The sequence below is a fragment of the Vespula pensylvanica genome, chromosome 18, assembly GCF_014466175.1.
Source record: "Vespula pensylvanica isolate Volc-1 chromosome 18, ASM1446617v1, whole genome shotgun sequence".
Classification (NCBI taxonomy): Eukaryota; Metazoa; Arthropoda; class Insecta; order Hymenoptera; family Vespidae; genus Vespula; species Vespula pensylvanica.
Window position 1 is genome coordinate 1,834,700 of NC_057702.1, and position 22,500 is coordinate 1,857,199.

Below are 22,500 nucleotides of genomic sequence, written 5' to 3' on the forward strand. Positions count from 1 at the left end.
AAGTATTAGAAGTAGAGTCATAGCTCGTGGGTCTCCGTAGCAGCAACCTCCAAGCGGTGAGACCCGGGCAATCGATATTATTTGCGATTAAATAATTATTCTAAAACAATGTAACGCAAATACTATCGAGCTAATGGCTGCCTAAATGGAATCAAAATTTTCATATTCAATTATTGGTTTATTTTAGTGCTTTTGGCTTTACTTTCTAATGATTAAATAACAAATTTATCCAAATATCGAATATTTTTTTAAGATGATATTTTTAAATATAGAATTCGTAAAAATCATTTATAATATACGTCGACGTTATCATTACTTGTAAACGCTGAAAGTTTTTAATGGAAAAGATCACTTATCCTCTACGTTGTCGGTCTTTTACAATTTACAAGGTCGTAAAGATAAAATTGCATGGTGAAAAGCACTTTGTGAAAACCAAGAATAAGATCTTGTAAACGTGATTTTGATGGAATACGAATATCAATGATTTTTGAATGATCCGATGAATGATCCGATGAATGATCCTTTCATCTTTAGAAATTTGTTCGTGCACTCTTGAGAACACTATAGCCAACGGACATTACTTACGTATTAAAAAGACGGACTTGTGATATTGCGTAAACGTTTATGCGTACAAGCAGAGAAAGAGAGAGAAGGATACATGGAGAGAGAGAAAATGAGTGAGTGGGCGTACACAGCGGCGATGAAACGCGAGAAGCTCGACGCAATTTGCGTGGCGATATATATCGACCTCGTCTGGTTATATCGTTTCGTAAAAAAGATCTCTCGTAGTTAACTGGCAGATAATTTCATGGCAATTTCAGCGGTTACTTCGTACCGCCACCCTTTCTCTCTCTCTCTCCCCCCTATCTCTTTCATGCTTTCTTCGTTTTCTCAGTCCCTCTCACTTTCTCATACACCCACTAATCGAGCTCGTTTACCTTCTACAAGCATTCACGCACCTTCATTTTTCTCTTACTTGTAGATTGTAAGAAACGTTTTATTCTCACGTGATATGTGGTACAAGTATGTATTTAAATCAGAAGTTTTATGATCTAGATTAGAACAAATTCTTTTTAAGAAATCTCAAAAAAATTCTGATCATTTTATTTGATGTGTTAAATCTTTTATATTTATTATATAAATTTATACGTATAGAAAGAGAGAAAGAGAGGGAGAGAAAAAATTTGCTATCGACAAAACATGTGAGAGAAGGTATTCAAGTTGCCTGAAGCTTCGATATATATCTCTTAGTGGAAATTCATTTTGAAATACTAAGAAACATACGTCTCACTTGACGAGTTTCGATGAAGTCGGCATGGAAATGAGTCTCTCGGTCGTTCGCCTTCATCGATCATCATTATCACCTGTTAGCGATCATTACACACCGTTCTCGTTACCAAATTATCTGATGAACTATAGAAAATAGAAGAAATCATTTAGTTCTCTTTCCCTACTTTTTCTTTTCTGTTTTTTTTCTTTTTTTTTTTTTTTTTTTCTTAAATTATGTTTCTTTCGTTAACTGTAAGTGTTTGGATGGAAATAATTATTTAGATCAGTTTTTATTTATTTCGATTGCGAATGTTTTAGAAATTATTTTGATGGAAAATTTCAATGTTCGCATCTTAATGGGTTCCTGTAAATTAATAGCTTATAAAACAAGACCATGGTCTGTTTCAAGTTGGCAGATTCATAGAATCTTCTTCGTATGTAATCGTTTATTTTATTTACGGATTTCTCTTCTCTATCATGAATTCTTCTATTTCGAGTAGTCAAGTACTCCCTGGCGCCTGGTACTGATCCCTCCGGCAACGGCAAATTTATTTTTCGATACTCGAGTGGTCGACTGACGTTTGCGAGGAAGAAAAAAAGAAAAGGAAGAAAAAGAAAAAGAAAAGAAAAGAAAACGAAAACGAAAACGAAAGAAAACGTTTGCTGGTCTCGATGGCAAAACGAAACCAGATTGCGTTTCGTCTGTCGATAAATTCTTTTTTATATTCTCACCATCACGTACGAGAAAAATAATTACGTGTAGAGTTATATAGACAGGAGCTATTTGAAACCATATTTTTTTCAAATTCGTCGAATATTCGTCAAGTTATTTTTCAAGTAGGAAAACTTCCGGTTCGTCGACCTTTCTTTTTTTTCTTTCTTTTTTTTTTTTTTTTTAACACGACAGAACGTTACGTGACTTGGCAAATAAGAATGAAAAAGGAAGGAGAAAAGAGAATTGCGTTGAAACATGCGATTAATGGTGCCAATTCAATTATCAGAGACGACGAGCTTGCCAGCTCGTAAATCGTTTTCGCTCGTCGGACTCGTCATTCTTGAAGAAGGTGTTCGAGAAACGATCCTACAACGGTGTGATCATCGTAGTGAGAGAAAGAAAAAGAAAAAGAAAAAAGAAGAAGAAGAAGAAGAAGAAGAAGAAGAGAAGAAAAGAAAAGAAGGAAGGAAAAGTATAACATATTTTACGATCGACTCTGACAAACGAGTTGAGGACCCCTGTCGAGGAAGACTTCCTCTTGTACGCCCATGCCCTACGCCCACGTATCCAGACTCGAGGTATCGCAAACGAGTCGTTAAAATCTCATTGAACTCTTTGTCTCGTTGGATCAAAGAGTTCAATGGGAATTAGAAGCTTAGAGAGAGAAGAGAGAGAAGAGAGAGAGAGAGAGAGAGAGAGAGAGAAAGAAAATGGAGCGCATTTCTTGTCCGAAAAATTTACAAATGTAATAGTATAGTAATATTATTAGAATTTGTAATAATTTTATTTATGTTATAATTTAAAATAATTTAATGAATTCATTGAAAAAATTGTTATATCATTTTTTTTTTTACTAGTAAGCATTTTTGAAGGACGATCTAAAATTTGTAGATATTACGATCGAATGTTAATACAGACTTTGTTCTCGTGAAAGTGTAAATATCTCATGCTAATCTCTCTGTCTCTCTCTTCCTCTACTCGGATTCCTTCTTCTATCTTGTTCGCAATTCGTGGAGGGAAACACGAAGACGAAGACGAAGACGAAGACGGAGACTTCGGGAGACTCTTAACTCATGGATGTAAGGATCGTGGGATAGAAGAGCTCGAATAAAGCTTGTCACGTGTCACCTGCGAAAGGGATACTTGTAGGTATGTAGAAACGTATCCGTTTCGGCGTAACATAAAGGAGAAGCTCTCTTGTAAAACGTTGTCGTAAGTCACTTTCGAGTTAGCCATCGATCTTGAAAGAATTATCGACTTGTACCTAAGACGAATAAAAGAAGAATTGTAGATTAATTAGCAATCCATATTGTTAATATCTTCTTTTTTCTTTGTTGTTGTTGTCGTTATTATCGTTTACACTTTCCTTTTTCTCGTTTAATTTATTTATTATCATCAAATTTGACACGGTAATCGAGTTTGTAATTCATCGATGTAGTATACACCACCCTTTAAATTACTACTTTAATATAAATCAGCTTTCTCGTTTTATCGACATTTTCCGAGAAACGTTAATAAGGACGCGTTATAATGATCATACTGGATCGTTGATCGAACCTTGTAACGTCGATTATCTTCATTATCGTTATCGTTAAAAAGCTTGAGAAAAAATTAAAATCGATCGTTGATCGTCGATCTCATTCATTCTCTTCCGGGAAAACTAATAATTTCATTTGAAGGCTTGTTCATTTTCTATTTTTTCTTCTTTTTTATTCTTTTTTTACTCATTCTCTAATGTTAGTTAATACTTAAGTTTTCATTCGGTTAAGTCGATAACATCTGTTTATCTATTTCTTTTTGTTTTCTCTTTTCTGTTTTTTTTTTCTTTATATATATAAAGAGTTGTAAAATGAAGGTAATTTCTAGAATCGATTGGTTAGCACGAAATCGCTCTTTTAGCGTTTCGCGAAGTAACTTGATACATTACGAGATATCACGAAGCAGCTTAAAACGTTTCGTTGATCATTTGTATGTAAAAGATAGAGTTACTCTTTATCGAGTGTCCCTTTTCTCATATTGGAGTCGAATGTACAATTTTGTTTGTGCATTTTCTTTATTGTTTTTTTTCTTTTTTTTTAAAGCCGAGTCGAGAGTGTCAGCTTTAAAATTGATTATATAAATTATATATACGTAAACCTATATATATATATATATATATATAGTAGTTGATCAAGATCATGAATTTTTTTATATTAGATTCTTTTTTCCTTTTTAAATCATCTTGTGTATCTCACGTAGATCGTAATAAACGTGGACGTTCGTTTACCAGCGATTTAGATAATAACGCGTACGAGTTAGCTATCCGTGACACTCAGGTCCGAAGCCGTCGTAGCAGCGTGATAATATTAATAAGATGTTCTATCTGTGAAACGCTATTTTAATTGATACGTCAGAATGACAAGCGGCTAATGCATCGTGGTAAACCGCGCTTGTCGCGATCGTGGTGAACATCTCTCTTTCTCTCTCTCTCTCTCTCCCCCTTATTCTCGTCGAACGGGTGATATAGAAAATATTTGTTGTTTGGAAAAATTACGAATGAGATTCGATTAACTATATCTTATATATATATATATATATATATATATATATATATATATATATATAATACACGATTTATTAAATGCAAGAAATATATATTATATTTATATACATATATATATTATATACGTTATTATATAGATATTAATAATGTCGAATGACTTTGAGAATTGTTCTTTTTATTTTCTTTTTTTTTTTAAGAGAGATGAAAGATAAAAAAGAAATCTTTGAGGTGCGAGAAAGCCAAGGTCTCCCTTTTGAACACGTTAATGAGCTCGAGCTTCGAGCTCTCGATATTCTAGATCCACTCGTCTAACTCGAGCGTGACGTTGCTGAGGCAGCTCTCTTATCCTTCTCATTTTTTATTTATATCCAAGATCCTCTCTCTCTTTCTCTCTTTCTCTCTTTCTCTCTCTATCTATTTATCACGTAATCCTCGATCCAGACTACTCACTCGAGTTCTCATAACTCTTTTGGAGAGCGAATGAATCGAGCATGGATAATATGTTCGTTCGATAAAAAGAATATTTGAATGCAAACATTCGATCCCTTTTCATGGTTGAAAAACATAGAGAATTATGTTGTATTATATGAATTTTCGTTTTATATTTTATATCATAGATAAGAATAGATAAATAACATTTTATTTCCTATATCATATTTTCTTCCTTTCTGCCTTTTTTATTATCATCAAACAAAGAGAAAGAGAGAAAGACAAGAAAGAAGAGAGAGAAAGATATAAAAAGATGGAGGAGAACACAGAAGGAAGTGTGTTCTACGCTTTCTATTTTAACTATGACCGATATCGTGATAGTAAAATGACGTGAGACCGCAGAAAAATGTTTAAAAATGTAGGACATAACGTATGTAGTATATAATACGCACGATTGGGTGCATGCAAAGAGTTCGAGGCTTTATTACACTAACACCACCCACCTTTTCGTTAGTGCATATGTATAGATCGTTGTATAGATGATCGCTGGATGAATAGATGAAAGGAGAGAGATAGAGATAAAGAGATAGAGAGATAGAAAGATACAGAGAAAGAGAGAGAGAGAGAGAAAGAGATGGGCGATCGACGAGAGAATGCTCAGCCGTGTAAACGTGGTAATTCGACACGTGAAATCGTTTCCAGGTATCGAGTTACCAGGAATTGGTAGGGAAAGAATTCGCGAAACCGCAAGGTGCAGCTAAAGGGATACCGCTATTACTCCTTGCTACTGGCCCAGTCATACGAGGTTCCCATCTGACCGCACCCACGTGTTTTACAACCCTTCTCTACCTCAATATCAATGATCTTTCCAATTCTCTTTTCTTCGTTGTCTTTGTTAGAAATGCAGATTTTCTTTTTATCGAAGAGAGATCATTTTGATATCATTAGATGTTGACAAAATTGTAAACTTTTTTGTTTTAATTTGTGGGAAGAAATTTGATTTGTTCTTTTTTTTATAAATCTAATTCTATTCTAGATCTTTCTAAAATTAGAAAAGGAAGAAGTCGATATAGATAAGGTAATTAATTCGTATTCATTCGGGTAATTTCGTCTTTTCTAATCTTTTTGTAAAGAAACAAAGAAGTAGTCAATTCGTTTTAATTTTAACCAGAAATACCAAAGATTCCGATATAATGTTATCTTAGATATTTTTCTGTTTCAGTTTCGTTAGAAAGATAATTGTTTCATAGCTTAGTTACATACCGACGTGCACGTAACAGCGTGATCACGGGTTACGTTTCGTTTCTATGTACTTACGTATCTTTCGATCGGATCGCGAGCACAAACACACGTGTTATTATTATTCGATAGCAGGTGTAAGGAGTAAGATAAAAAAAGAATAAAGTCTCTAATTCAGATGCGTGTTGGATAATAAACAAAATGCAGATGTGTATACTTTATACAATTTATGCGGGGCTTTAAAATAGAAACCAAACGAACAGACCAACGAAAAAACACAAGAAAATAGAACGAAGTCACGTGTAATTCATTAATTGGCACTCTCGATAACTCGATCAGATAGGCAATTATCTTATACAATAAGAAAAAAGAAATAGGAAGAGAGAGAGAGAGAGAGAGAGAAAAAGAAAGAAAGAAAGAAAGAAAGAAAGAAAATCTTAGCGAGAATAGTAGGCAGGAAGGAAGTTTGCCTCCTCAACGTTGAACCGGACACTGCGAAGAGATAGCACGAGATGACGATGCTACTAACGCGATAAGAGAGAAAAAGAGAGAGAAAGAATGGTGAGGGGAATGAAGGGAGACAAGGAAGAAAGAAATCGTGCGTGCTCGCGTGCGAGAGAATCCGATGGAGAAAGAGAGAGATAGATTGCTTCTCTACCTACCAGTGAAGTAAAAAGAGATAGATACAGAGAGGGAGAGAGAGAGAGAGAGAGTAGTTTCAAAGCAACCGCGACGAAGTGTTGCATCGCCGTTGGCTGGTTCGGTGCATCCCAATGCATTGTACAGGATGAGCGTGCCGAGCTACGAAGGTAAGAAGACGAAGAAGAAGAAGAAAAGAGTAGGAAGAAGAAGAAGAAGAAGAAGAGAATAGAAGGAAGAAGAAGAAGAAGAAGGAACGAAACGGACGCGAAACATCCAGCATCCCTATACTGCTTCTTCTTTATTTTTTCTTTTTCTTTTTCTTTTTCTTTTTCTTTTTCCGTTTTTTTCTTACGCCCTTGTACGCAAGTTTCGTGCAGGAAGCTACATACGATGCGCCCTTCTAGACCACCTTTTATTCTCCTTCTTTTTCTTCTTTTTTATCTTTTTTATCTTTTTTATCTTTTTTGTTTTCGTTTTGTTTTTCTTATTCGTTGGATACTTTTTGTTCTTCTCGACGTTCCTTCACGACGTGTCGCGACACATCGCTCGTCGTTCGGCAATGCTATTTTTGTTCTCTCTCTCTTAGTCGTTCGTGACCGATCGAAGATCTTTCGTCGATCTATTCTTCTTTCTATCTCTCTATCTTCCCATCTCTCTATATCTCTATATTTATATCTTTTGCTAATATCTAGTTAGTTCTTTATCTTTGATAGATTGGACAATACCGTTGATTGTATTTAACAGACGTTTAATTATGAGTTATAGTCGAATAATATCTCGTGTTCCTTATTTCTCTTCTTCTCTCTTTTTCTCTCTCTCTTTCTTTTTCTTTTTCTTACATTGTTCTTGTTCTTGGATTATAAATTATACACGATGCTTGTAAATCACGATCTTTATCTTCGATCATAGCTACGTTCAGAGAAGATAATAAATAGGTATGAGATAATGAAGTGCTTACCGACCTTTAATTATCTTATTTTTATTTTTTTAAATTTTCTTTCTATTTTTTTATTTTTTAATTTTTTCTTTTTCTTTATTTTTTATCTTTTCTTTTCGAATACTCTTTTCGAAGGGCTTGTATATGTATATACGTACTCGATCGTCGTACTTCGAAGAAACTTAACTTCCTCCCTTCGTAATTCGACAAGCTGACAAGCCAGAGTCCGTGGCTGCTTGAAAGTTTATAGACGTGGAAGGGAACGAGATTCCGCGAGAAGATATAAAACGTATGCTAAGAAAGAGAGAGAGAGAGAGAGAGAGAGAGAGAGAGAGAGAGAGAGAGAGAAAGAAAGACTTATATCTTTGGCTCGGAGGAAAGGGAGAGATACACGAGAGAAAAGGCTTCTTTAGATTCCTTTCCTTGTGTATGCGTTTGAGTAAACTGAGCGATGAGTTACAGCGTGAAATAGGAGTAAATAGAAGGCATGGTCGTACTATATGTCGAAAGAGAGAAAGAGAGAGAGAGAGAGTATACTTTATAAATTACGGAAATCTTATCGTTCTAGCCTAATGTATTCTCGGTCTTAGAAAATCATCATTTAACATTTCGTTGAATGAAACAATCGGTCGACGAACCAATCTTAAAAGAATCCTATCCGATAAAGTTCCCAGAAAATCTGGAATTAGAATGAATGATCATTTATGAGAGATATTATCAATGAACTATAAACGTACGTAATAGTAATTTTTTTTTTTCTTTTTTACTCGTGAATGAGGTCAGTAAAGTAGACTCCTATTGTAATTCACTTGATATCAATGCTCTCATAGGTATAACATACGTTTTACTCGTATATATTATATTCATTAAAAAGAAAGTAACACTATGAAGTCATTGTATGAGTTCACTCAAGTCTCTCGTAGAAGATAAGCTGAGAAAACGGGAACGTGTCTCGTTGGGTGGGAACGGTAACGATTAAACGGCACGCACCGAGACGTTTTTTCAACGTCGAGAGCCAGGTCGAGAGAGACCACCCTGAACGAATATTTTCCACGCACGATTACGAATCATGCGTATTGGTGTACGTATTCGTGTATGTGTATACCTAAAGAGTAGTAGAGTATTCTCGAACTCGTGGTGCGTACGCGAAGCAATTACGTTGCGGATTCCAATGATCGATGTTAGTCATCAAGATCGATTTGTCATCTCGATGTTTTCGTTTTCCTATCTTTTATAAAGATCACCGCGTTATTTTTTCCTTTTTTTTATTGTTCTCCTTTTTTAAAAGGAATAATTATAAGTCGCGTAAAAAAATATCTCCTGCTTCTTTTTTGTTACTAGTTTGAAAGAACGATTTTCTTCGATAAACACGCGTATTGATTCGAGTTTTTAGAGAGATCGAGAATAAGTAGGCTAGTCTCGCAAGGTCGAGAAAAATTCATCGTGTGCGTACGTAGATTAACACGTATGTGTGATTCACTTATCTGCTATTTACGTAACAACTTAGAAAAATAGATACACACGAAACAAGAATGTGAATTTTTAAAACATATATTTCGTTCGATCGAGGAAAAAGATTTCTTTTTTATTCAAATCGTTAATTTGAAAATAAATTAGATAGGTAGATATAAAAGATCTCTTCTCGTTAGATATAAAAGATATCATTTCGATATCGTTGAATTTTGTTAAAGTATGATTTATGAGTTGGATAACAAAGAGATCGAAATGCAAATGATCGAGAAAAATCTTTCAGAGGAGCCTGATTTCATCTTCTACTTGATTGCAATTTATCGCTTCTTCGCTTTTTCTCGCGCATCCAAGTCGATCCCGCGGGTATCGTTGGTACGAGTTAATGAGCTACATCCTAACCATCCTCGTCTTTTCTCTCTTTCTCTCTTTCTTCGTATCGAGGTCGAAGGTCAGACCTTTGATCGGCGAACTTAGTTCTTGGAGTTTCGCTTCCGTTCTTTTCCTTTTTTCTTCACTTTTCTTTTTCTCTCTCTCTCTCTCTTTCCTTCTCCCTTTCTTAATAATAAGCGTGATTACGAAGTTACATTTTGATTCGAGTTTCTTCTTGGAACAATGCAAATTTCGTACTCACGATTGGCGGTACCTCGGTACCGATCAAAGAGCCACGGGCGCGGCCTACGTAACGCAAATATCACTAAGTGTACTCCGTGTACTCGCAGACATTATCATATTTTACGGAAGAGTAGTGATTTTTTTCTTTTTCCTGCCATCGTTCTTTTCTTTGTTTCGTTTTGTTTTGTATTTTTTTTTTCTTTTTACTTTGCAACTTTAATTCTTCCACATTGCAACTTTGAAATATCGTTTCATACGTCTGTTCAATTGTTTACAAATTTTAGCAACGTTCAACAATGTCGATTCGATTTTGAATTAATTCGTGTATTAATCTTGTATATAACGAGTTTGATAATTTTTTTGTAGATATCAAATATTAGATAATTCATTATCGTACTTGTGATTAGAAGTTTATGTATGATTATCGTAGAGTATTAAACGCGTTGAACGAGCTTCGAGTTTTATTGTATTATTTATTTATTATTAGTTTTATTAATTTTGTTTTATAGATTTATCTTCCTTTTTTGTTTATGTTTTTTTACGTTGAAGCAAACTCACCATACTTGAGACCGTGCCACTTGGAGGCCGGTTCTTGGTACTTGTAAGTCGGAAGGACGATTCTTGGTGGTTGTCTTGGTGGCGAAGGACACGGCTTGTAGACGACCATGCAACGTATGCACTTCCGGTTAGGGGGTGGGGGTGACGGTGCCACCGGATACGACGGTTGAATATGAACGTAAGCCATTGGTATTGCTGATTGTAGGGAATAATAATTCGTATATCTTTTGCGACGATCCAAAGTAAAACTGTGAGAAAGTCGAACTATCAATGATTTGCTTTTATTTTTAATCAAGTTAATCGATTTATTTGGAAATATTTCATTAGAAAAATTGGAGGATATCACGTTTGTATTAATATTTTTATGTTTATTGTCCTTTCGTTTGAGTTCATCGAACGATCTCGAGAGATTCTCATGAAAAAAAGGCATCCGGTCCTTCTGCATTCCAGTAAAATGTTTCGTACTCCTTTCCAATCTCGGATCTTCTCTCTCGTTGGCACGTGACGAGTGCAAAGATCGTTCGATCGGTAGAGAAACTCCTTGGTCAGGAAGAAGGAAGTTGCTTTCTTCGATGTCATCTTTGATTTTCTGCTCGATCGGCGACGATGTTGGAAAGAGAATGTCGTTACCTTCTTCGTCATCGTCATCGTCATCGTCATCGTCTATGTTGTTCTTGTTAATGCTATTTCTTTTTGTTGAAGAGAAACCGGAAGTAAGTATTTCTTTCTCTTGATCATCGATCGATCGATCCAATGTACTCGAGAACCAGCTCGATCCTTTGTCGTCTTTTCGCCGATGATCTTCCCCGTTTATTTTCTTTTCATTTTCTCTTTTTATTCGAATATTCGACCGTTGATACGCGAAAGAAATTTCTTCGTCTTCTTCTTCCTTCTCCTTCGTAGTAATCGTCGTCGATATCGTCGATCTAGTAATCGCACGATTTCCTAAGTCGCCATTTTCTATATCTCTTTCTTCTACGTCCCAAGTCGAAGTATTCCCTTCCTCTGCACGAATCTCATCGATCCTCCATTGAAGGGCCAGGAGAAGTAAACTCCCAGCACCGAGGGCAAGAACGCCCCGGGCCCAACTCGACCTTCCGGGGTACATTTCTTCTACCCCATAGTTAGAACAACTGCCTGCTTCCTCCTCCTTCGTATACTTTTTATTAACAATGATCTCATCTTCCTTTCGAAGAGACAGGAATTTCTAGATGGACGTTCCGTCCCTTTTCCGTCACCCTTTTTTATTTTTTATTTTATTTTTTTATTATTGTCCTTCTTTTTTTCACTACACTGTTTCGTTCAAATTCGACACTCCTGTTGGACTTTACTTTAGCACTTGAAATCGTGTGAATCGTAGAAAATCTGAAAGAAGATTTTGATTCGTTTTATTCATCGCGACACTTCATTGTTTCTTTTTTATTTTTGACTTGTACGATTTTCTTTTCTTTTTTCTTTTTTGATTAAATTCTTTCTTTGAAAATTTTTCTTTGGTCTTCGATCTCGTCGATCGATTTCAGAGAAAGTCGGTCACCGATCCGATCCGATTTCATGCGAAAAGTAGATCCATTCGCCAGAAGTATTTGTTTTATTTTATTATTTTTCTTTTCTTATTATTATTTTTTTTTCTTTTTATGAAGACTTATCTAAATCGATATAAAAATTTTGATTAGAGAATTGATACAATTTATTTATTATTTTTATCAGACGTAACAAGAGTTTCTGAAGGCTTTGATAATACACTGGAACGAACGATTATAAATTTTGAGAAGATTTAATGGTAGTAAATGTTCGTCATTCTCTCGATATCGAATTACTCATCGTACGAAAGACTATAGATCGATCTTTGCGATCGCACGTGGATCACTCGGAGATGAATGCGAGCCGGCTTCGACGGCGGCTCGAGAGACACTGCCTTGCTACCATTACCATTAGCCGCCTTTGCCTTCTCCTCTCTCGTACTCTCTTCTCTCCTCTTCTTCTCTTCTTCTTCATCGTCGTCGTCGTCGTCGTCGTCGTCGTCGTCGTCGTCGTCGTCGTCGTCGTCGTCGTCGTCGTCGTCTTTCTTCTTCCTCTACTTCTTCTACTTCTTCTTCTTCTTCTTCTTCTTAGTTGCCGTCGTTCCTTCCTTCTTCCTCCTTCTCCCACCGCGAGATACTCGCGTCCGTCCTTGTTCCGCGAGAGAAGCGATACGACGACGAATCTCCCGTGTTTATTATGCCGTACACGTGGGTGTGTTGTACTCGACTAGCCTAAGGGATATCGGCTTTTCAACAGGATTCGCTCCTGTCCATTCGTTTTGATCCTCTCATCTTTCGAGTACCGAACTTTAATCATTCGAGATTTGGACGATCGAATTTTGATTATTTCGAAGGAAAGATCTTATTTCTTTTTTGTTCGTATCTTTTGTTTTTTTTTTATTTCTTTTATTTCATCGAATCGATCTTTCTTCTTTTCCTTTTCTTTTTCCATTTTTTGGCCTTCTTTCTCTAATCCTTTTGTCGAAAGATTTGTAGAAATATGGTTTTAATAGAGATAGTTTTTATTTTTTGATAATTATTTCTGAAGAATGAGGGAGAGATAAAGAGAGAGAAGGCGCCAAAGTTTTCTCGTGTGCTAACTAACAGCTCGCAGTCTGTTATCGAGACCCACATCGATAAGACTCTCTACTTCCTTCGCGTTATCGGTCCTCGCTTTCTTTGCGATTCGTGGAACTTCATCGTGGAAAAAGATGCTTTGAAAAAATATTTATTTTTTTTTCTTTTTATATGAAATTTACGTATGAAAGTTTCATACGAATAATTTCTCACATCTTTTATACGATTGATCAAGTACTATAACTTTTTTGTTCATACAAAAAATTCGTAGTATTGACGTAATAGAAAATTTATAATCCTAAACTCTAATCGTCAAATAAATAAATAAAAAAAAAAAGGAAAAGGCAGAATTAAAAAGAAAATAATCCGCTCTATCTTTTTGCTAACGTCGTACTAACGTCGTAGATTAGGTCGAAGCAAGACGAGGCCACCTGTGATAAGTCTATAAAGCTCGAGGCCCACGATAAAACACCCACCGAACGTGCTCGCAGACACGCATAGACAGACACACATGCACAATACACATATACATTAACTTTCTGTATTCAATTAACGAGAAGAGCGGCTGCTTTGTATCACCCATGGTAAAGGGAAATGACAGGTGCATGGCACGTGCGAGTGTACGTTGCATTAATGTTAGTATGTCTGTGAACATCTTTACAAGATGCCTGACACACGCACATACTAACACGTTTTTACGTTTTAATGCATGGGAGTAGATATGTATCTCGTTAAATGGTCTCTTGTGTGTCACTGTGGTGTGCTTGTTGAACGAATCGATTATAGCACTGATTTCTTTTTCTTTTTTTCTCTTTTATTATTTTACAACGACGATAAAAAGATCTATTATCATTTATTATCTAATAATCACATTTATTATAATAAATATGATAATTTTCTGCTTGAAATTCCTTGAAAAGTTTCGAAAGACTTCTAATATTCTTTTCTCATATTTTTAAGTATGGTATTTTTATGGTGGATTAGAAAGGATTAGAATAAGAGAGAGAGAGAAAGAGAGAAAGGTATGCGATCATCATAGGAGTTGTCGCTCAGGGCGATGTCACCGTAGCCTGTTTGCTCACGACATAGACAAACTATGTTTTCTCTCCGAGACCTGTCTTAGTTGCCACGATGACGCGTTTAGATTTGGAATAAGAATAAAAAATAAAGTTTTCTTTTCCTTTTGCTTTTTTTTTTTTGTTCAGTGGAATAAATTATATCTAATTATGAGATTTAAAAAATAATGTGTAGAATCTTTTTGTATACGATCAGATGGGAAAAAAGTGACATTAATGAAGCTAATAAGATCAAAAAAGATCAATGAGATAACGACACCTGTTTACTATTGAAAATCCTTCTCGTTCGTTCGCCCACACAAAAAACTCTTTACGTATTCCATTTGTACGACGAGTTATATCGAAAGAAAAGATCAAAGATCACAAGTTGAAGAGAGGAGAGGGAGGTTTGGATCCATTCGTGGCGAACAATGTCGGCCTTCGAAAAAGGAAGGACCTGTGGTGATGCTTTTATGGAGTATTCATGATACAACACAGGTGGAGTAGTACCTACGTGACGACGATGAGTATCATCTCCATCTGTCTATATATAGTGTATATTTGTGATGCGGAATAGAAACGTACACGAGCACGTTCAGTTTTATAGAATCCAGACGAATAGAATAGAAAAACATCTAACGTTTTAACTTGTTCTAACTTCCGCCATCGGATTAGTCAGTGTCTATTATTATAATTATTATTGCTTTCAATTTATATTTTTAATTTGTTACTTTTAATTTTATATTATATATATGTGTGTGTCCCTGTGCTTGTAGGTAACTCTAATAAAGACCAAGATGAAAAGAAAATCAGGGTCATTAAGTAAACCTCGCTTCGTTCCATATTCTGTGCGCGTTCTCTGTAATAATCCTCTATTTTTCTTTTTCTCTCTTTCTGAGAGAGCCATTCATAGAGGATACACTAGGCTGATAATTCACGTGTACTTACATAAGATGTCTCAAAGAGATTAGGTTTCTTTCGTTTGCTAGGAAAATCGAGATCTTCTCTTTTTTATTTTTTTAGTTTTTATTTTTTTTTATTCGAGTATTACAACAAGGTTGATTAATTCGTCATTCTTTTAGATAGAATATCACGTATAGAAATATAGAATAATTTTATCAGTTTTCGAATCGACTGATGTAGGAGATGAAATAATATTGTATTATTTATCGATGATTTTTTCCTCTTTTCGTTTTTCCTCGTCACATCGTATCGATTCAACGAGATGAAAAATTCATTTTTTTACAACGCATAAATACCGGTCGTACCAAAGCTGGGCGTGACCGATCTTACGATTCTCGATTAATCGAGAGGCGGAGTCCGCGGACTTAGTTTCCATAATCGGTCCTTTCATCATCTCCTCTCTTTATTCTACAGTGACTAGGGATATACTAGAAGACCTATCATTCATCGCTTTTCCTTGAAACATTTTCAAAATTAATTGTTACTTGTCGTACGAAAGATCGGCAATATGGATACGATTTTTTTTTTCAAAAGAAAAAAGAGAAAAACAAAAGAAAAAATTTCATCACAGGTGTCAAAACGAGAACGTCGATTAAGATGGTATAAAGTAAATATATGTATGTAATCGATTATCGATCATTTTTTAAAGAAAGAAAGGTTCGTGATAGATTAAAGAAAAAAATGTTGCAATGATCGAACAAAAAAGAGAAGAACGTTTTTCAGCTTATGGCAATGAAGCGATCAAGATATCGAATTTTATTATTTTTGTTTTTCTTTTTATCGCCAGCGGTGGTCACTAATCGCACTAAACCTCGTCTTTATCCTTTTATCCCTTCTAACTGTCTATATCCTTATTTTCTTCCTTCCGAATTATAAATCGAATCGAGCAGATACTTTTTCATCTCGCCGCTCTAAAAACACGAATTTACCTCCATTAGGAGGATCCAAGACATTCTTACATTCTCCCGAAAAGATCTACTTGGATGTTACTATCGAGAGAGGAGCCCTGTAATATACTTTAACCACTGTGTAAGCGATACTCTCTTTCTCTCTCTCTTTCTCTCTCTCTTTCACTTCTTTTGTCGTATAGGTAAAATATAGACGATCGTTTCCAAAAGAAAAATAATTAAATTTTTATGAATCATTTTTTGTTTCCTTTTTTTATACTGATTATGATAAATCTGTGAACAAACGTATTTAGTACTTAAATCAGATCGATTAATCTGATATCTATTGAATGTTAAAATTGATGAAGATGAATGAAAAAATTTATAAAAGAAAAAAGATCCATGAAAAATGAATAAATGAACAGTTATTTTTTGTTATTTTTTTAGAAACAGAAAGGTAGTAACCATTATCTCGGGCATAGTTCTCGTTTGAACAATGAAATATAGAAAGTATCGCGGAAGAACATTGTCAAGATTCCTAACATTATCTACGCGTCCTGTTCGTTATTTTATCAGCATAATTCACGTCGTTTCGAACGTGAAAGAGTTTAGAAGAATCGCTCTTCCTTTCTAGAGCGAAGTACGATCTTAGAAGTAAGAGAGAATGAGAAACAGAGGGAGAGAGAAAAAGAGAGAGAGATCTAGCCCGAGGGCCAAGACACGGCACGAGTTTCCACGGTGGAGAACGACGATCTAGGATCGCGTTTATGTTAAGAGAAGATCAGAAAGAGAGAGAGAGAGAGAGAGCTATTACGCGCTCGTCTTGAATCTTGAGATGAATCCTCTCCGACGACGATAGATAGCCTCTTGGGTGGTCTCTCTTTCTCTTCAATTGCCCTGGGCCATTTTCTTTCTCTCTCAATCTTTCTCTATCTCTCTGTATCTTTTTCTATCTCTCTCAATCTCTTTCAATCTCCCTCCATCTTTTCCCGTTTACGTCTATTTTGTTATGATACGGTTGTAGGTTCGTATTGAGTCATTTCCACGCGTTTTCTCATGGCCATTAGAAATTTTCGATCTAATCTTTTAGTCTCTGATACATTCACGTAGAGTAAATATATTCTTTTATCTTTTTTGTTTGGTTTTTTTTTTCTTCTTAATGATCACTAACCAAAAGTCGTCGTGACCGAACGATCCATCGATCGAGACCTCGAATCAGGATAAGAGCTGCATTGATAATCGTAATCAACGGTCCTCTCTTTCACTTGGCGCGTTTTATCAACAAGTCTTCTACGTACTACGAATATACAACGAAGTTGATTAATGAGATTCTTCTTGAAAATCGACATTCCACGCTTTTGAATCGCCTTCGCATGCAAATCCTGACTAATTAAGTATCGTTCACAATCTGTAATAAATAAAATTCCCTTTTTTTTCTTATTTTATTTTTTTTTTTGTAATAATTACCAGGTAATTAAATAATCTTTCTAGTTATCATAATTTTGTATCAAGGAAGAGAGAAAATGTATCGAAATGGATGAAAGATTTATTGGAATAATAATTTTTTTTGTTAACGTTAGTAATATTTCAGAGAGAAATATTCGTGTGATAGTGGATTAGTTTTAAATTAGTTCTCAAATAGTTGATAGATCGATAGATTGGAGTAATAAACGAATTAGGGCATCGTGAAACAAAGGGAAGAATATTTTTTCTTCCTTTACTTTGTATTTTTATTTTTGATCTTTTGATTAAAGGAATATGTGAGATGAAATGAGATAAGATAAGATGAGATGAGATAAGATCAAATTTGAGAAACACTGAGTAGAGAGAGATGAACTAATAAACGCATAGGTAGAATGTTATTAGAGGTTGCGTATAGTAGATTGCACAGGCAGTGACACGTTATTACCGGTGCATATGATTAATTATCGATTTGATAGAAAACAGCTGCCCGCGGTGAAGCTGTTCTCAGTAAGATGAGAACATAATCACAGGTTATCTTGAACATTTTGGCACAGAGTTGTTGCCATACGTCAAAGAGAAACGAGAGTATGATTGAATTCGCACGTCGTATATTATTAACGTCTAAACTGTTTCAAGATTGATTGAATAATAAATAAGTGTACATCGTGTATGTTCTTATTTAATATTTAACTGATTATAAATGAGATTAAAACATCGATTAATATTTCTTTTATATATTCTTTTTTATTCTATATAGTATGACAAATTTTTGGCGAATTCTTCAAAATAATTTCTTTTTTATACAATTTGTATATATTTCTTTTTAAATTTCGATACAATTTCTCTCTCTCTCTATATATATATACATATATATATATGTATATATATACATATATATATATATACACATGTAAGTGATTGTATATAAGCTTGTAATGGAAAATTGAAAAGAATTATCTAAGCAAAATACGGTGTGGTAGCTGCTTAATTCAACTGCGGTAGAGGTAAGTGATCTCCATCGTACGAATATAATTTGCATATCAGATTATCGATCGAAGTAAATCATTGCAGGTCGGCAGCATCTCGTGGATCTGCCGGAAGAGAAGTCGATGTTCTCTGATAATATTGATTTCTGATTGTTCCTGCATTAATTGCTTCCTATCCTATCTCATTTCTCCGAAAGTTGAAAGGGAGAAAATACGAATGTTTTAAAATGATTTCTTATTTTCTTGTTTTAGTATTTCATTCGAAGTAAAAGTAGAGTCGCGAATGTATTTAGGATCGATACAACAATTGATTAGTAAAGAATGGGAAAAGTGAAAGAAGAAAAGTATTATAAAATAGTATTAGAAAAAGTAGAAGAAGAAATAGAATCGAGATAAAAGAATTTCCAGAGCATTAGGAAAAATCGATGGACGAAAATAAAAGTTATTAATGATAAATAAATAAATTTACTATTACATTGTAAAATCGTCGTAAAAAAAGAAATCGATAGATTAAAAGCCGTGATAAGAAATTGCTGACAACTAATTCCACCTACACAGAAGGGATGGAGAAAGAGAGGAAAAAGAAGAAGAAGGAGTTGAAAATAAAAACAAGAGAATAGAAGATGAAGAAGAAGATGATGAAGAGGAAGAAAAAGAAGAAGAAGAAGAAGAAAAAGAGGAGGAGAAGGTAGTAGAAGAAGAAGAAGAAGAAAAGGAGGAGGAGGAGGAGGAGAAAGAAGAAGAAGAAGAAGAAGAAGAAGAAGAAGAAGAAGAAGAAGAAGAAGAAGAAGCTGGGAGAACGATGGCAGCAGCAGCAGCAGCAGCAACAGCAGCGTCGGTGTAGCTGAACGGCCGTTGCAGCTGACCGCGTAATGCGACTCCGGCTCGGGGCTAAAGGCGTATATCAAGTAGCAGAGGAATGTCGTGATTTCCAACTCTTTTCTCTCTTTCTTTTATCTGCCGACGAAGAGAGAGAAAGGAAGAGAGAAAAAGGAGGAGAAGAAGAAGAAGAAGAAGAAGCCGTTCCGACAATCCACCGATCCTACAACGATTGCCAATCTCTTTCTCTCTCTTTCTCTCTCTCTTAGGGAGAACGGCAGAACGTTATCAGATCGACGATAAAATCGTTTCTCTCAAACATCCCGCAAGATGATCTATCGATCGATGAACAAGGACTCCTCTTTAAAGGAAGCTACTTTTCGTTTCTCTACGCAGATTTATCGATCCGATCTATCGAATTTAAAGCGTTGAAATATCTAGGAGAAATGTTTTTACTTCTCGTTTCATCACGAAAAAATTAACAGATTAATTTTGTACGTATTTGTATGTATCATATTGTACATATCGTATCGTTTCAAACATGTTGATAATATATACAAGATTAATCTACTTTCTTTCTTTTTTTTTCGTTCTTTTTCTTTTTTTCTTTTTTTATTGGAAAGGTAGAAATTTATACGATCGATTATATTAACGATTGAGATTATTCGTAATTAAGAAAAATAATTATTATTATTGAAAACACATACATATACATACAGAAAAATGTACAGTTCGAACAGTCCGAATTCTTGAGAGAACAAGACCCTTAACATTCCATCTCGATCGTTTACGATCTCGTCGACATAAAAAATCAAAGTAACCAGAATCGATTTAGTCCGACATCGAGTTAGTTTGATTCGTTTTGTCTGTGTATATAATACGTGCTAGAAGTCGTGATATTAATGCTTCGAAACGATAAAAGAGAAAAAAAAAAGAGAAAAATAAAGTATAAATAAAAAACGATTGCATATGCGAGAACTCGAATATGTTACCGTTAAAAGCACGTCTGGTGTCGAGTCTCTCTCTTTCTCTTTCTCACATATTCAAACTACGAGACACTTGGTCGTGATACTCTCTTCTCTTATAAATGTCGCGTGCTAACCAAGAAATATGCAATTAGGAAATTAATGTACCCTCTCGCCCGTCTTATCGAACGTTGACTGGATGAAATATAATTCGGACTTGCATTTTCTCCTTGCAGACTATTTATATTGTATCTAATCTACTTTAAATATCGAATAACGAGCATCTTCAAATATTTTATAGAAGCTTCTTATAATAATAATAGTATTAATAATAATAATAATAATAATAATAATAATAATAATAATAATAATAATAATAATAGTAATAGTAATATATTATTCTTTATAGTATATTATTGTTAGAGTATATAGTAATAGTATTATATCGTATAAGAAAAAATAATTAAGCATTAATTGAATTTTTGATAATGTTCAGTATAAAAACGAAACAAAGAAAAGAATATATGTTTTTAATTATTTGAGAAAAAAAAGATAAATTAAAAAATATATTAGAATAAATATTTGTAATATTTATTAGCTACGAGTATATAATTAAAAATGATCGAGATGGACTATTTACACGATTACTCGTTCGACCTATCGTAATGATCTCTCATTAAGCAACGTTCCAGACTCTTGTAAGAATAAACTGAGCGATTGGAATAACAAATCACATACGATCTAACGTTATAGAAGAGAGAAGGTATCGATATAGAATCTAAATCGATTCGTTGCTATATCGACGTGTGTAACTAACTCTCTTACTATATATATATATATATATATATATATATATATATATATATATATATATATATACACATACATATTATAACGAAAGAACTTACGAACAGATCAGATGGATAAGTCAGTGTATGTTTAATCAAGCTAAAATGGCAGAGCAACAAACGATTCTAAAGGATATTTCCTATTAAATCGATACACGTGCAATGATCGTTAAGGCGTTCGTTATACGCGTGAAAATTGTAAGTTTCATCTTTGTTTTACTCATTGAGAATATATATCCCTTTGGTGAACGTCTAACGTTTTATGTTAGGCATGGCATACGAGTCTGTGTGCGTGTCTTTTAACTCTGATAAATATCTTTATCAATCATTCTTCTATAAGTTAAACTTTCGATAAACGATCTACGAACACGTTAATGAGAATGGAAAGCAATGATAGATGAAAAATTATTTGAAAGTTATGATACGATATATATATATGTATGTGTATATATATATATATATATATATATATATATATATATGTTGAGTATGTATGCATATGAAAGAGAAAGAGAGAAAGAGAGAGATTATATCGAGAGATATGTAGATTAAAACGAGTCAGCGTAACTCTAAGCTCTCATCGAGTAACTGCTTGCTACTTGTTTGAATTATCAGTGAGTACTTCGCGAAAGAGTAGATATTATTAGATCCTTCAGGGCAAGTATTGATTTTTAAGTAGACTTGTTTAAAGTAGTATCTACTTAACGAATTTGATTTTTTTCCCTTTCTATTTGCTTTTTTATTTCGCTTTTGATTGACAATAAAAAGTTAGCTTGTTAAAGTGTATATAATCAGCTATGGTTACAATAAAATTAAGTTCAAAATTAATGTTAAAGAATGATCATCAAAGAAAGGAAAAAAATAATAGAAACTTCGAGCGTTAGAAATCCTGTTTGATTTGTATTAGCAATACATACATATATATATTTTGTATATATATATATATATATATATATATATATATATACACACACACGTATATATACATATCGAGTAAACTTGTATACCACCCACGCTGTACTCGTTGATCAATATAAATAGAAAATCGATGGATTCAAGATACATAGATGCTGGCAATTCGCACGGTAGCTTCGTCTTTTAGCAACAAGAGCCACGACCAGTTTATGGAAATTAACAAGATGTATGGAAATTGATTGCCTATGCGTGGGACCACCCGTAGTTGCAAGAATAGACTTTCCACAGAGATAAAGATAGACAGGCAGACAGAAAGAAAGAGAGAGAGAGAAAGACAGAGAGAGAGAGAGAGAGAGAGAGAGAGAGAGAGAGAGATCGATAAATCGTTTTAATTATTATTTCTTATTATCGACGTTAAATAGATCGCTATTACGTTTAGCCGTCTCAACGTTTCAGTTTTATGGATATTAATTCTATCCTTGATTAAATCGAAACGAGTTAACATTTTATAACGTTGAAGGTACGCACAATTATTTTTAATAATAATAAAATAATACAATGAAATTATATATTAATAGGATCAACGAT

General features: G+C 34.3%; 1 protein-coding gene and 1 long non-coding RNA gene across 5 annotated transcripts in view; one reads left to right on the forward strand and one right to left on the reverse strand.

Annotated features, from left to right (window-relative positions):
• LOC122635624 (laminin subunit alpha-1) overlaps positions 1–22,500 on the reverse strand; it is a 93,401-nt gene that overhangs the window by 16,593 nt on the left and 54,308 nt on the right. Inside the window, exon 1 of one of the 3 annotated variants that reach the window (XM_043826033.1) lies at positions 10,414–12,439. The exons of the other annotated variants lie outside the window; for them this stretch is intronic. Coding sequence (XP_043681968.1) covers positions 10,414–11,521 — 1,108 coding nt within the window. The 5' untranslated portion in view covers positions 11,522–12,439. Of the gene's footprint in view, positions 1–10,413; positions 12,440–22,500 lie in introns of those variants that run through there. 3 annotated transcript variants of the gene reach the window in all.
• LOC122635625 overlaps positions 2,714–22,500 on the forward strand; it is a 56,175-nt gene continuing 36,388 nt past the window's right edge. For both annotated transcript variants that reach the window (XR_006328714.1, XR_006328713.1), the window contains exon 1: positions 2,714–3,133. This is a non-coding gene — a long non-coding RNA (uncharacterized LOC122635625). The remainder of the gene's footprint in view (positions 3,134–22,500) is intronic.